At 34.9% G+C, this 17,151-nt stretch overlaps 1 protein-coding gene across 5 annotated transcripts in view; it reads left to right on the top strand.

Moving 5' to 3' along the window:
- The window catches only part of Rgs7 (regulator of G protein signaling 7), a 371,280-nt gene that overhangs the window by 278,569 nt on the left and 75,560 nt on the right, over nt 1-17,151 (top strand). For all 5 annotated transcript variants that reach the window (XM_090340183.1, XM_090340186.1, XM_090340184.1 and 2 more), the window contains 2 exons: nt 11,497-11,603; nt 15,702-15,753. In XM_090340183.1, coding sequence (XP_090196309.1) covers nt 11,497-11,603; nt 15,702-15,753 — 159 coding nt within the window. The remainder of the gene's footprint in view (nt 1-11,496; nt 11,604-15,701; nt 15,754-17,151) is intronic.

Raw genomic sequence — 17,151 nt, 5'->3', positions numbered from 1 at the left:
ATTCCTGCATAATTAGGATTACAGATATGAGCCACCAGAACTTGGCTCCAGTTTTGCTCTTTTAATGTTCAAGTTGGACATATCCATATTTACCAAATATATGAATATTTAACTGTTCTGATAATTTTAAACAACAAAATCACATGATTCTACTAACTAGTTCCTTCATATTTAAATAAAAGTTTCTAGAATCAACCATTAGTTATTCACAGATGAATACTCATATTCAGAAAAATGCTAATGAATTAGACTGAAAAAAACTAGGTACATATGGTCATACAGGATGAGACTAAATGAAATGAACTCTAGATTATTCAAACAAGAGGTTTATCTTTGTGATTGTTGTTCTTAATATACTATGTGAAGTTATTTTTTTTCTCTTTTTTTCCCACTGATGGTTTATCTCATTGTATACTGTACATGCAGTATTTAGTTTTTGAAATAAGGAAGGGAAGAGGGAAAACAAGATGACTGGGAGGGGTTGGGGGAGGAAAAGGGGGACAAAAACATGAGAAGGGGTATCAAGTTTCAAGAAGTAATGTACCCACTACCTGATGAATGTAACTGTAACCCCTCTATACATTATCCTGACAACATAACACAATAAAAATTTTCTCAAACCGTGTAAAAAAATAGATTCTACAATCCAACCTAAATTTTTTCACGCTTGTTCTTGGTATCTTCTAAGAAAATCCTTTTTTTTAAATTAGAGCGAACATTACTAGTAACATTATTAATAAGTTTCAACTTATGCTGCTTTGTAAAATGAATTTTCGCTTTCAGAAGTTCATTTTCTTCTAAAGCTTTGACTTCAGGCAGTGTTAGAAGTAGCATTGCTTCACTTTGGAAAATGAAAGATCTGTGTAGAATCTGTTTGACCCATCATCAAGATGGATGAGATGCAAGTTCTCTTCATCTTACTTTAATTCTTATTAGTCAGCTGAAGTTTTTAATTTCAGGTAAATTAGATTTTTGTTGAACCCAGGCCAGGTGTGTGATCAGCACTAGGAATATCCTCAGCCCTTTGTTTTTTTCTTTTCTTTTCTTTTTTCTTTTTGAGACCATGTGTTGCTACCCATGGTATAGCCCAGTTGTCCCAGCTCTCTTGTCTCAGTCTCCAGGTACCATAATTATTGATATGTGCTACTAAAGTCTACTCGTTTTTAAATTTATTTTTAAAGTTGGGTGAGGAAAAGGATTTCTGTATGAGGAATCAGTGGATGCTTTAGCCATTTTTCACTTCCAGTGTTTCTACGTGTGTGTTTACATTTTAAAAATATGGAATGGTTAGTTTAAATCATTTTTTATTAAAGAATTTATTAACATTGATTTTTACATAATATTTCAAATGACATGTTTAACAAACAAGTATTCAAGAAGGGAATTTCTATATACAATCACTGGTAGTTTAAATCATTTTTGTGCTCATGCAAGATGCTAATAAGAAGTGATGAAGGCATTTATTACAGCCATTGCAGAAAATAGTTCCTCAGAATATGAGAAATAAAACTACTGTATGATATAGTGATTTACAATTGTGCTACTAGGCACACGGCCAAGGGAAATGAAATCAGTCTGTTGGTAAGATGTCTGCACTTCCATGCTCATGTCACTATTCAAAATAGCCAGCATTTTCAATCAACCTGTGTTTACCAATAGTTGACAAGATAAAGAGGAAGTAAGATACATGGCACAAAGCCTACATATATGCCCACAGTGGAATTCTATCCAGCCTCCACAAAACTATTGATGAGATCATGTCATATGCAACCATGCGGGTAATTCTGAATATTGTGCTGAAAGAAGTAATCTGGGCATCAGTAGATACAAAGAGATAAATATCCTAGGTTCTCACTCATCTGAGGAATACAAGGAAGTTCATCCAATGAAAGTAGAGTAGGCTCAGGAAATTAGGTGGAGATGATTGAGAGATATTTGTGGAGGAAGACAATATTTCAATTAGGGGAATAAATTCAAGAGTTCTATATACAACCAACTCTTTTATTCCTTAAAAATTCTGGGACTGATGACAAATGCCTCACTGTAAAAATTATAAGCATGTGATGGGACAGACATGTTAACTTGATCCATAATGTGTACAGATGTGAAAACATGTCATTGCATAAAATAAATGCATACAATTTTATCTGATAATTTAAAGCAAATTGACAACAAAAGTCATTAATTCTGGAAAAATACAACAAAGGAAAAAGAACATTTGAAAATTTAATTCTCCACTGTTTTAAAAATCTAACCAACACTTATGAAAAAAAGTATAAAATTTTTAAGATACAAAATTAATCTTCAAAACCTTATGTTCAAATGCCATGATTAACTGCTGTTATTCTCAGAATGACTGTTGGGTGAGCATTTTCAATCGCGACATTGATTTGTTTGAATGTAGCTTGTCAAAAGTATCAACTCTAAGTTGGGAACCTATAATCTTATATACTCAGGAGGCTGAGATCTGTGGACTATGGTATAAAGTCAGCTCATGCAGGATAGTCTCAGAATATTAGTTGTAGAGCTGTGGTAAAAATGCTTAAGCACAATGCTTAGGGCCTGGATTCAAGCCAAAGGACACACACACACACACACACATACACACTTGTAAAAGTTAACTTTCTGTTTCTTTAGTTTCTATTTAATGACATAGTCAGCCTGTGCCAGCTGGAAAGGTATATGGTTAAGGAAACAGTTTAAACAGAGTTCCTGTGTTTCAAGATCACTAGATAGTCACAGAGGAAACTAATGTCACTACACAGTCGATGACAGTGGAGATACCGGGCCTTGAGCTCATTGGGAAATCCAACAGGCCTTGTGAGCATGGACTGTGTCTAGATGGAGGAGAGGAGTGGACAGAATTACAGCTGGTGAAGGAGGAATTACACAAGAGGAGGCTGTCCTGAATATCCTAAATGCAGAGATAAAAGCTCAGAAAAGAGTGTCATCCTGCTTTAGGTCACCAAGTGAGCATTCTGGAATAACTAGCAGCGATGAAGCAAAGGAAGGACTTTGGTGAGTGAGTTCTGAGGTCTTTCATTAAGGAAGAAGGATTAAGATTAGTTTAGAGCCTCATGAGAGGTGCTTTGGGTGATAGAAAGCAGAGATCACAAAAAGCATCTTACTCATGCTTTACTTAGCATGGAAGAGCTAAAGGATATGTTGTTCAATAACGCAGAAGAGCTGGACTTGCTTTAATACAATAGAGGAGCTGGCATTGTTTAAGTTCGATGTGCTCTATCCAAAAACAGAATACAGTCAACAAAAAAGAAGAGTTGTATTGATTACCTTCCCAGACAGCCTCCTAGTGGAGTCGGAATGGAAGACTTTGTGCATGCCAGGAAAGAATTCTACCATGAAATTATACTATACGCCCAAAGGAAAATGCTGATTTAAAGAACGAATTCTAAATTTTTGTTTATTGTAAGGATCAAAGATAACACAGTTGTCGTATTTATCACTATTTGGAATAGAATAGAATTTTTATTGTCAGGATAATGTATAGAGGTGTTACAGTTATATTTGTCAGGTAGTAGGTGCATTACTTCTTACACATTGATACCCCTTCCCCCACCCCGCTTCCCTTTCCTATTTCAAAGAAACAAATAAATGTATATACAATATACCAGATAACAAAGTCAGATCCAGTAACAATACAAGATTAACCATAAGGGCAACAAAAGAGAGGAGACATAACATAGTACATTAAGAACAATAATCACATAAGGTAAAGCTCTTGTTTCCATATCCTAGAGTTCCTTTCATTTAGTCTCATCCTGTGTGACCTGATGTACCTAGGTTTTGAGCTAATGTAATCCTCTGCTAGGTGAGTCCTAAATGTATACTAATTATTACAAATGAGGAAAACCATTGAGCCTATGATCCTTTGGGTCTGGAAAAGAATCACCTTTTACTGTATTTTCCCCTTTCCAACTTCATTTACTCTTCCTTCTAGCTTCCTCTCCCCACTTTCCTGGAGGATGCTTCATACATTTATAAAATACCTAAGGGTTTCGTAAGATTTTCAGCCCTGTCCTGAGAGGCCTCACTCTCTACCTGACTTTTCTTAACTGTGTTTCTTCAGGCTTTCTTTTGTTGATGCTCTATATATTTAACAAGTTCCTACTGTCACATTTCCATTTTATGGAGACTTATGTGCCATAAGGTGGAATGGTATTTTCCTAATACTGTCTCTCAGTTGGTGGTCTGTCAGTGTTTTAAACAGAGCACATGCTTCTAATTTAGGTAACATCCAACTCCTGAAATTTTTCTTTTTTGCATCATGTTTTTGGTGCTGCAAAGGAAAACTCATTGTGGAATATCAGACCTGCATAGATATTCTTTGTTTCGTAGTACAGATGGCCAGTCCTCAGCTTACAGTGGAATTGAATCTCAATAAGTTAACACTATTATTGCTAGTAGTGAATTAAATATACATATGCCTCCCAAAATTCTATAGCAACCCTAGACCATCATAAGGATTGATGTTAAGACATGGAGATAAAATAAAAATCTGTTGCTATATTTCATATAGCAATATAAGGAGACAAAATAAAGTGGTCGCTTCCTTGCCTCAACTTCCAGTATGAATTTTGATTGCATATGCAGTCAAGAAATGAGAAGCGAGAAGATTTTGGTGATCCACTGCTGCATTCATAGTTGTCAGTTCCATGGTCAGAGAAATAAAGTGATTTATGGATAATCTGCATTATGGAATCTGCCATGGAATATAAAGTAGAACTAGAAGTCAAGTGTAATCCTTACAGTGGAAAGCGTTTTTCTAAGCTGGGCAGATGCCTATAATCCTAGCTACTCAGGAGGCTGAGATCTGAGGATCATAATTCAAAGCCAGCCTAAGCTGGCTCTTATATCCAATTAACCACCAGAAAATGGAAAGTGGCTTAAGAGCTCAGGGACAGTGCCCAGGCCCAAAGTAAAAGCCTTATGATTGACAAAATAAAATAAAATGAAATGAAAATGTAAGTTTTTCTGTGATACAAATTTACGCTTCTGTAGCAAGTGGTCAGTTTGATTTGAAGTACCACTTGCTCACAAAACTGTTCTGCCTATTTAAAACTTATCATGGGCACCTCAACCATTTCTTTCCATAATGTCTGCTCAACCAAGTAAAATACCCTGATTGGTACACGCGACAACCATCAAGCAATTATCACAAAGACCAGGGAAGGAAATATGGGAGGAGACCTGTATTATAAAAACCACCTTACCAGCAGGACATCATGGAATTCTTCCTTGTAGCCCCTTTCCAAAGATAGCATCTTGCTACTTCCACTTTCAGATGCGCTTACTGTTTGCCTTCAAAAGAAAAGTAAAAGAAATAAATAATAAAGAAAGTTAATTAAATTCCACTGTTTCTTTTAAATCATTCAGCTGAATTAAGTGATAAAAATATTGCAGAGCATATGATATATTTTAAGGGGAATACTGCTTTCCACTATGATTTATTGTTGCCTTGGCTCTGACAATGGTTGCAGTTTCCTTATACTGTACTTGGATGAACTCATCAGGATTTTTCTCTCATTTGAATACCATTTTCTGCACCTATCCCACATATAAATAGAACAGAATCCTCTTTAAAAGCAGCAGATTTTGTACAAAGACAGAAATACCAATCGTTCTAAAGTATATTTAAATATGAAAAATGGGACAAGCTGGTGTTATGTAGTCTGTGTAGCATAGATTTAAACTACTCAATATTAATATTCGTAGGTATTTTTTTTAATTTAGCATCTTTATTTTTTATTTATTTTTTTTACATTAAAAGATAAATCTTTATTACATCTCATTGTTGCTCACTGAAATTATGTCTGAAAATTACTGGGAACCACTTTACAATTGTTAAAAGGCATGAAATTTGCCTTTCAAATCTTAAAACTTAATAGAGATAAAAATAAGGACGATGTATGGAGTGAAATACAAACATGAGAATACCGTCGTCATGGACATGATTCTATTTAAATGTCTAAAGAATTTCCCTAAGGTATTATAGTTGCTGATACCAGATCTGCTCTGTTTGACTAGGACTGCTGATTTAAGAACATTGATTCTCAGGGTTTCACTTCCAATTGCTTTTCTTGGGAAGGTTTTTACTATGTTACGTAGCCTGACCTTGATCTCCCTGTCTTCCTGACTATAGCTCCTTAGTATTTGCAATGTGGATCTCTTTCTCACTCTGAAAAAATATGCTTTCCCCTGGCCACTGTAGCCTTAAGGAGGGTCTCAATAAAATTGTGTATGAAAACTAAGTGTTCTTTTTTCCACTCTTACTACTGAGAAAATGAACTTATCTTAGAAATTCCTAATATGGTAAGAATCTACTTTTATTTGGCTTTGTTAGAGAATGAAACTTGATGAATATGTAATTTTTTCTACATGACTAATCTTATCTTTCAAATGCCAGTTCTAAAAAGAAAAATAAGAAAGATAATATTATGAAGAATTCTAAAATAATGGCTTCCAGGTCTGATCAAATGAAGAATATGTCCAATAAAAGCTTTCTTTTATGACTCAGAATTATACTGATAAATATCACTTATTTTATTATTAACTAACCTTTTCTTCTACTTTTAGAATTTTGAATTCATTCATATATCTATATATGCATGTATATACATACATCTAGATTTAATATAGGGAAATGATATACTTCTCTCTTTTTTTCTTTTTTTTTTTTTTGCCAGTCCTGGGCTTTGAACTCAGGGCCTGAGCATTGTCCTTGGACTTTATCAAGGCTAGAGCTCTACCACTTGGGACACAGCACCCTTCTGGCTTTTCTTCTGTGTATGTGGTACCAAGGAATCGAACCCCGGTCTTTGTGCATGCTAGGCAAGCACTCTACCACTAGGCTAAACTCCCAGCCCAATATACTTCTCTTAACTTTCTTCTAAAGCCATCTTCCCTTTTGTCAAATATAGTCTGCATTATGTATATATACATATATTATGTATTTTATATTTTTATATGTATGTTTTATGCTAAGAATGATTTTTTTTCTTTTTCTGGGATTTATACTCAGAGCCTTGTGCTTTGCTAGACAAGTACTCTACCTTTAAGACACATCTCCAGTCTGTTTTTCGAAATATATTTTTAAAAATAGTGTCTGACATGAACAGATTAGATTGGGTAAGAATTATTTTTGATTATCCTTAATTGAACCAGAAATGCTTTTATTACTTAAAAATTATGGGCTGTTTTGGGAGGAGCTGAGCATTCTGGAAGTTGGGCCTCTTTCAAAATCATGACTTGTTTTGAAATTATGGTAGGAATTAACAGCATATTATACTGAAGAACTCAAATCAGTTTTTTAATGTTTTTGAAATTTTATCTTATTGTGAGGGTGATACAGAAGAGTTATAGTTATAGTGTTACCCCCTCCTTTGTCTTCTCCCTCTTTTTCTTTTCCCCACTTCCTCCTCCCACACAGTTCATTGTCAACATAGTGTCTTGTGAGTATCACTGTTGCATTGCTTAAGGCTTTGTCCTTCATCTCACCATTTTGTGATGCCTCTTTTCTTCCCCCAAACATAAAAACACATATACAAGACATAGGGTACTAAAATCAAAAACAGTGACAACAGAAATAAATCAAAAGTGGGGGAAAAAAGAAAAAGAAGTAACTTCACACAGTACATTTAAAAACAAACAAAAATAGTACAAATGAGCAAACATATGGAGCCAATATTTCTTTGGGTCTGACTTACTCCACTTATGATTTTTTCTCTAAGTTTTTCCAATTCCTTATGAATAAGGCAATGCTATTCTTTCTGATGGACAGGTAGAATTCGTGTGTGTGTGTGTGTGTGTGTGTGTGTGTGTGTGTGTGTGTGTGTATGCCACATCAAATCGCTCTTAAAATCTGCGTCAGTCCTTTAAACATTTTGAAATAATAGTGGTCAAAAGCAAAGTACTTTAGGTAAAATTCTTTTTGACTGTGAAAGATGCTGTAGTTTGAGGAGAATGTGTGTTACAATACATTGGACTAACATGTAGTTGGCCATTAGTGCCGTAATAATTATGTAGAGACATTTTATTTTGCCTTACTTTCCTTTTCATGTCTGAATATTCAAATGAAAAGTCACCTGAAAATTTGCAAATAGTTTTCTTGCTGAACTTTAGCTAAGTGGTTGAAGAGACTATCATATATATGTGGATATTAATTAGTGATTGCTTTGTGGAGATTCATGTTATTGCCAAGTCATTTAATGCCCCATTGTGTGGAAAGTGATCTTGAGGGACAAATTATTCACTAAAGCCTTGCAATGCTTTGTTTTAGGACTGGTTCATATTAAAGTAAAATAAGGCTGAGATTTAGTAGTAGTAGGATCACAAGAAAGTGTGATAAATAAACAAATCTATCTTGACAAAATGAACATAAGCCAAGCTGGCTTGCTGCCACTGACATCATTATTATCCACCGTACAGTACATAAGACAGCTTCCCGACCCTTACTTCAAGCTTTAGGACTAGCACACACAAAACAAAGCAACAAACAAGAAAACCAGCCCCATTTGCAACACTTATAGTATATTTTCAAATGAAAATATGAGCATCCATATTCTCTTGGATGAAATTCACAAGATGCACAACATGATTTAGCATTTTTCCATGCAACACTGTTTTCATATTCTTGATGGGTAGGTTTAACTTATTCATTAATTCAACATTATTGATTCAACACCTGCTTTTATACTGACAATCAGAAGAGTCAGAAATTTAATCTTAAAATGGAAAATTCATCCCAATTCTTCTCACCTTATTTTGCTTTAGAGCTGGTTCTTTTGAAGGTTTGAATGGAATTGATAATGTCCATAGTCAAATTCTCTATGGTTAAACATTTGATGAAATTCCACAAAATCCTTTTGTAAGCTTAGTTGATGGTCAGTATTCTTGAATATTAAGTCAAATAGTTTGATCTTATCTTGTTATACAAAGTCTGTGAGTCATGTACAAACTATATTTCAATCTTTTTTGTTTGCCAGTCATGGGGCTTGAACCCTGGGCCTGGGAGCTGTCTCTGTGCTCTTCAGCCCAAGGCTACTGTCTTACCCAGTGAGACACAGCATTATTTCCCGTTTTCTAGTGGTTAATTAGAGATAGAGTCTCATGGACTTTAGTGCTCGGGCTGACTTTGAACTGTGATCCTCAGATCTCAGCCTCCCGAGTAGGATTACAGGCATGAGGCACTGAGCCCAGCTATATTTTAATCTTTTATAAATAGCTTCTTACCAAAACCCCTACTGAATTCAATATCAAAACAAATTGTCCTTAATCATAAAATTATAGAGCATGTATTTATCTTGGACAGAGAATAAAATGAGAAGGTATATAATCAAATCTAACAGAAATAGAGTACTCAAAAAAAAAAGCAGTTGAGATCACTGGGTAATTTACTCTTTATATTTCTCCTCAGCAAGGATTTACCAAGCCCAGATTGTGGTACTGTCAAACAAAGAACAATCTGCAAAGAAAATGATGTTTTCTCTTTATTGTCAGCAGGAATGAGACAGTGAGAAGCTATAGATAGAATTTATCAATTATAATTTTGCAAGATGTTAGGTCCCAATTCCAAAGGGTATCAGCGTACCCCCAAAACAAATAAAAGTTTAATAATTAAGTACTATTAGTCAATATATGTGTGGAGGTAAAGAAAGAATTCTTAAACTTAGCTATGCTATAACAAGAAGCCTGACAATTCTTGTTGAGGTTTAAAAGCTTCCCAGGATTGATAGCTAAAGATACCAGTAATTTACATAATCAAGAGCTACTTTAATACTACAAAGTTAAAGAACCATTTTATAGGCTCAGATGTCATGACTTATCCTTCTAATCCCAAACACTTGTCAGGTACAAATGTGGAGGTTTGAGGCCAGCTGAAATTCTGTCTCTATGAAAAGTTAAGTGCGGTATAGTACTTTTGTAATGCTAGATGCCAGGGAGAGAGTATAAGGAGGATTATGGTCAAAGCTGGCACCAAGCAAAAGCATAAATCTCTGTCAAAAAAAATAACTAAAACATCCTGATGCCAATGTTGGATCATGTAATCATAGCTATCCAGGAAGGTGGAATTTAGAAGATCAGAATTTGAAGCTAGGCAGAAAAGTTTTAGAGGCACTCACAATGACTCATGCCTGTATTCCTAGCTACTTACGAGGCTGAGATCTGAGGATTGCAATTTAAAGCCAGCAGGGCACTAAAGTACTTGAGATTCTCATCTCCAATTAATCACTAGAAAATAGGAAGTGGGATGTGGCTCAAGGGGTAGGGTGATAGCCTTGATCTGAAGAGCTCAGAGACAACACCCAGGCTCTGGCGTTGGGGGTTGCCTGGAGCTGAAGAGTTCAGGGACAAGACCTAGGCACAGGGTTCAAGCCCAATGACTCATAAAAAATAAAAATAAAATAAAATAAAATAAAATGTCTTGGAAACTCCTTTTGTTTAATAACCAGCAAAATGCTGGACGAAGGAGTGGCTCAAGTTATGGCAAGCAAGCTGAGAAAGATCATGAAGCCATGAATCCAAGTTACTAATACCAGCACAAAGACAGGTGTTTGGGAGCATGATTCAAGTGGAAAAACATATGCTTAGCAAGTTTAAGTCCCTAAATTCAAATCCTGATACCACCCAAAAGGGGAAAAATAGCCATGTGTCTAAGAAGCATAATAAGTGTCAATGAACTTTATATAAGTATGTTGCAACAGACAAGTCTATTTTTTTTAAATATTTTCTGTACACATTCATTTTATGTTGAATTAAAAAAAACTATTTGGTATGGTTTCATGATTTGGAAACTTCAAGATCCCAGCCTTTACATTTTCTGTAATTATATGCAGTAACATCTCTATTGGCTGTAGCATTGGGTTCTAATTATAACTATTAAGTGAACCCATTCTTTCTAGATATCATATGCAGAATGTTGTATAGACTATTTGGAACTGCCTTATACAATTTCAGGAGTGGAGGCTAATACCATAGCATAAATGGCCCTATTGACCAGGGTATGTTAAATCAATAGAAAAGCTGCAGAGAGTGTTAGGTATCCATGGTAACAAGAAGATAGTGATTGATGTAAGTGAACACATTTAAAAGTTCAAAGTGCACATCAATGGCCAATGCAATTGTTTGAGGGTGAGTATTACAAGCACAGATATGTCTCCTTTATAGAATGAAAGGATTAGATACTGAAAAATCATGGGGCCTTCTTGTGACATTGGTCATCCATGATTTGATCTTCTGTGCTGGTAGCTAGGGGATGGAATGGAGAACTGGACCTAACTGAGGCCTTTCAGAAACTGAGCTGAAAGTGATGAACTCCAAAGTCAGGTTCAAGATAAGAAGAATGTGGACATAAGAATGTGCTCAAAGAGAATTGTGTGAAAATATATAGCTGTGTGAATCCATTTTAAAGTATCAAATCCGTGTAAAATGCCTTTCTGCGTTCTTTTCATTTTTTTTTTCTTTGCTTTGATGAAACAGTGGAGGCGCTCCATTTGGGAACTTTAATGGCAGCACATGGCTACTTCTTTCCCATCTCAGACCATGTCCTCACACTTAAGGATGATGGCACATTCTACCGGTTTCAAGTAAGTTGGAATGAAAATGTAATTTCACCATACACTAGATGTTTCAATTTGTTTACTATTCCTTTATTTTTACAGAATTTAAAAAAATCATGAATTACTTTACTTTGACTTAGACTAGTTAGATTCTAGTTACTGTTAGAATTAAGACATGAAAAGCAGTGAGTACAAAGAACAATAGGAATGTGGCAAGAGATGGAGCTTTGTGACAGATGAACTGAGTGATGATTGAGTTATATTTTGTACCAAAAGCCTTAGGAAATTTGAGTAACAGACTTGCTGGAATTCAGTAAAGGAAAAGAGTTCTCCATTTCTAAGTTGAGAGGAGCTAGAGTAAATTGAGCCATGTAACTTAACATTGTACACTGGCCATTGCCTATGAACCAGAGTCATCTTCAGTCCTCAGAAATTTTCATGGGAATGTTTGAAGTTCCAGGATAGAATTGAAACATTTATACAGACTCCATCTTGCTGGTGTCTAAGGCTATCCCTGGTATAAGTCTATGAAAAATTACATGTACACAGAGTAGTTACACTAACCTGAGATATGGCACTTTAAAAATTGTGCCAACTGTCAAGATGCATTCCATATCGCTTCCAAATGTATTAGAAGCAGTTATTAGGAAGAATTGTTGACTATTTTAGTCTCTCCTCATACAATTGATGATTGGTTCACAATGGTTTCCTTTAAATGTATCTGATATTTTATTACAAGTGGTAGTTCATTCAAAAATAACTAGTGGATTAAACCCTATGCAATTGAGTTCCACAGAATATCATTGTTCAGTACTGAAGAAGCATCTCAATGATAGATTGCTCACTGGGTTCCATCCCTGCATGACACAAAAATAAGAACTCCAGAATTTAAAATGTAGTTTATTAAAGATACTTTCTTTTCTAGAAAGTTCTTTCCATTGTCCAAATTTCAGAAGTCGGAAAATTTTTTTTCTCTCACTTGTTCTGAGTAATTAACTATCCTATAAATAAGTGACTGATTAGCAGTTTGATTGAATAAATCTTGCAGGAAAATACAGTAGATAATGTGCTTCTAAACTTCCTTTCAGAGATCATTGACTTCCCTATCCAGACTCACTCCCAATTCTTTAGGAAAATTTTATTCCAAGGATCTAAGGTTGTTGCTTAGTGATTTTCTGGAAAATATGACAATCTCTTGAAAGAATGTTGCTGAACTTAATATTCAATCACTTAATATTTAATGACTTAATTTGCTAAACTTAAAAACATGTTAAACCTGCAGTGATAATACACACCTGTAATTCTAACTATTCAGGAAATAGAAACAAGAAGATCAAGAGTTTGAGGAGAGTCAAGCAATGTTAGTGAGAAATGACTCAAAAATTGTTTTGAAAATAATATGGTTTTGTCTTTCATACAGGTAGTGATAGCTGAAACCATCTAACCACTTATTAAGTGAGATCAACTTGTAGTCCTAAAGTTTAATGTCATAATATATAAGACGGTAGCAGTGATTAGCAAATAAGCTATTTATGTGTAATTAATGGTTCTCAGTTTTCAAAGGAATCTCTTTACTATTGCATTTTCCAAATAGTTCATCCCTATCCATATCTGTAACTGATATAGACAAGGCACATTTGTAAATCGACTTATCATATAATCCTAAAACTAAAAAAAGAATAAAAATGAAAAAATTATGATTAATTGAATATATACTGTAATACCTACCCGGGCATTAATTAGTCTCTATTTAAAGGGAACTGCTAATAGAAAACATATTACCATTCCCTGTATTCACTTCCACTTTTTTATTTTTTTTGCCAGTCTTGGGCTTGAGCTTAGGGGCTGAGCTTGGACTTTCTCAAGGCTAGAGCATTACCACTTGAGCCTCAGCACCACTTCCAGCTTTTTTTTTTCTATGTATGTGGTTACGAGGAATCGAACCCCAGTCTTTGTGCATGCTAGGCAAGCACTCTACCACTAGGCCAAACTCCCAGCCCCACTTCCACTTTTATGTTGGTTTCAAGCAGCTGAATGGTCCTCATTACACTATGCTGAAATTCAACTCCATGTAAGGCTTTCAAACATCATGAGTGAAAAACAGGAAACTCGTGATGCATCATTTACAGTGTTAGCAGTGAATCATGGACATTCTGGCCATCATTAAGCATTTGAGGAGTCTCTCCAACATCACTCTGAGACAAACAGAACTGTAACTAAATTTTGCTGGCAGGCCATAGTAAATTTGTCTTTAATTTTTAGTACATGTAACCATGTGATTTTTCTCATTTACTGTGACCTTTTAGTGGTCTAATTAATTTCTCCTTGCTAGTTGGAATTGATATCTGGCATGCTACTCCAGGCAGGAGTCTTTCATGTTTCTCTCATGCCAGTGGCAATGGAATAACACTTGGCCATTTTGGATGAATTTCATAGTAGCTAAGGAAGTGATCACTGAAAAACAGAGACACTCATGCGTTAAAATGTCCTAAAGATTGGCAAGACTATAAAACAGGCTTTAAATGTCAGCAAACTGTAAGGTTTGTTACTTTATTATCTAGTCTCATAAGTCAAAACATTTTTTTCCATAATGGAGCTTTGGCTCAAGGGGAAAACACTAGCTGTGAGCAAGAAAGCCAAGTGAGAGTGAGAAGTCCTGATTTTAACCCTGGTACTAACACAAAAAAACAAAAAATCAAACAAGTATTGTTCCTAGGTAAAGTCTTCTCATATTAATGAACAATGTCATGTCTCTCCAGAATATTGATCCAATTTTTATTTCAAAATAAATCACATCTATCAAGGTCCAACTTCCAGAGACACATAGGAGTTTTGAGTGACAAAAATGCTTCATATAAGTCTTTTTATCTAGTGGTAAAATCATTTTTCCTTCTAAATTTTCCTATGATTTCATTCATGGTTTGCAAAAAATCACATTTCTTTGTACATTGTCAAAATTCCCAAGAAATGGAAGGTAAGTCAGATTCTCTGGGTGGATCTCTGGTAATTTGGAAAGCTCCCACTTCTAGAATTGCAAGCAGATCTCCCCAACTATCATTCTCTACTCCCTAAAAATCACTGTTTTGGAGAGTACATCATCATCATATAAGCAGAGGTCACTCTAAATTTGTATCTGGTAAATAAATAGTTGGTACAACTAGTTTTTTTTAAAAAAAAAAAAAACCCAGTTTATCCACAACATTGTAGTACATTAGCCACTGTTGCACTGGGCCCTGCCCTCATTGTCATTCCAGGGAACAGGCTCAGAGAAACAGAGTTGGCTGGGGAGCATGTCTCCCCAGCCATGGACTGCTTTCTTGGCATGCATGGAAAAAAGCAGACAGGTATAATCATGACTCCCCAGGCTAAATCTAGGTAGTGGGGCTAGGAATATTCTTTTAGAAAATATAAAATGTCTATGTTCTTGGCCCGATCAAATATTGTCTTTATACTTGCATCAATGGGTTTTGAGAATTTCACAGAATCAGAATCAAAATTCTATAGAACTCTGGTGTTTGTGAATTCATCAATGAAGACACTATTTATTTGAAAATTATTTCTGGTTTGCATATTTTAAAAATTTAGAGCAATAAATGTTTTTATGAAGGCCTACTTGTAAAAGAGAAGATAGGAGCTTGTTTTAATCTGGATGGATAATCTTGAAAGTTGTATTTCAAAGTTAAGTCAAGCAAACTTGCTGTATCTCAAAGAGTTGGTATGTCGAAATTTTGGTCTATCGAAGGCAAAGTTGTGGTATTTAATGCACAGAGAAAAATTTATTGAATTTAAGCATATTCCATGCAGAATCCTACTTGGCATCACACTCTGTTTTCAATTCTTTCTTTGGATAAAAACTGAATAATTTCAAGCCCATTGATGTAAAACAGTAGCTGATGTATGATACTTTAATATCTGCTATTGTTGAGCATATTTGTAATTGGTTGGCAAAGAAGATGCAGATGAAAACCTCACAGTGTCTCTCTTGGTACTTAATTTCTGTATTACAAAACATAGATTTGGAAGGTATTTTAATAATTGTTAAAGATAGATACAGTTCATAGACCAGAAATTTCTACCCCATGTTGTATGTGTCTAAACTGATTTCCATTTCTTTTTGCCCCACAGACACCCTACTTTTGGCCATCGAATTGTTGGGAGCCAGAAAACACAGACTATGGTCAGTTCAATACCCCATAATTTTGTTTATAATAGTACTGTGTCTTGCATGTCTGTGTACTTGTGTTTCTTTACTTTTGTCCCTAAGAGATGAAACTCCAAGGTTCCGTTTTGGACTGATTTTTATAACACAGAATAGATGAATTGCCTTCACCAACTTTGTGGAAACTTTTTCTATAACATAATGCTCTCTGCAACTATTAAAGAACAGCTTCAAAATGAATTGAAGAGCTATAAAAAGTCTTAAAGATTATTATTGTTTTTTATAGCATCATAGTCTATTGGAAAGAATAACAAAAGGTCCTTAAGAGCAAGTGCTTTAGTTTGACTCTGTCTCACTTAGCTGTGTGATTTTAGTTCAGTCTCTTGACTTCTTCAATTTTGACTTCTCTGTTATATGATGCATCCTATGATTCTTAATTTGAACTTACTGGATAGGATCTGAAGAGTGTATGCTTCTGTCAATAAGTATATATGAAAAAAAAAACACTGTTTTATACTTATCTCAGACTTGTAGAAAAAGGCACTGCATTGATTATCCTCAATGACTAAGATGAACCAGTCAGGGCAATAGGGCTTAAAATCTCAATAATCTCCATTCATTGAAAGTAAATAAAGTGTGATGTGTAACTGCTTATTTGTAAAATTTATAGTAATAGGAATGCTATTTATAGGATTCATGAAACAATGTTTAGCAAATCAATAACAATGACATAATGGTAAATATTACTGTTAGATTTTAATTCATGGGCATCAGTCTCTGAAAATGATGATTAAGTTAGAACACTAAAGAGCAGTGATAAAGATACCTCTCCCCTAGGAAATTTTCTGAAATTGTTCATTGCAGAGGGAATTGGCAACTTGATGACCTCTATGACAAAGTTCTTAATAAAATCTGAATTAGAGATCTCAATAACTTCTCTTATGTAGCTCTTTCAAGCTGAGTGTGGTGACAAAAAGATTCTAAGACACCATCTCAACCAATCAAACTGGTCATGGTGACAGGCTCCTGTCACAGATATATATGGAAACTGAGACAAATAAATAAGGTGTAGTCCAGACCATACTTGGGCATGAAAGTTAGCCATATTTCAAAAATGACTAAAAGGAAATGGGGTGAAAGTTTGGGTCAATATAAGACTACTCTCCTATTCCTGATGCCTCGAATTTAAATCCAAGTAAGGAAGGAAGGAAGGAAGGAAGGAAGGAAGGAAGGAAGGAAGGAAGGAAGAAAGGAAGGAAGGAAAGAAAGAAAGAAAGAAAGAAAGAAAGAAAGAGAATAATGAAATGGATGACATTACCCCAAAAGAAATGTACTCATTAACTGCCTTATGTAACTAGAACCTGTGTGTCACCTCTATAATAAAAATAAAATGACTAAAAACATAATTTCACTTCC

This window comes from Megascapheus bottae, chromosome 10, assembly GCF_031878675.1.
Source record: "Megascapheus bottae isolate mThoBot1 chromosome 10, mThoBot2.hap1, whole genome shotgun sequence".
Classification (NCBI taxonomy): domain Eukaryota; kingdom Metazoa; phylum Chordata; class Mammalia; order Rodentia; family Geomyidae; genus Megascapheus; species Megascapheus bottae.
This window is presented reverse-complemented; position numbering and strand designations above follow the sequence as displayed.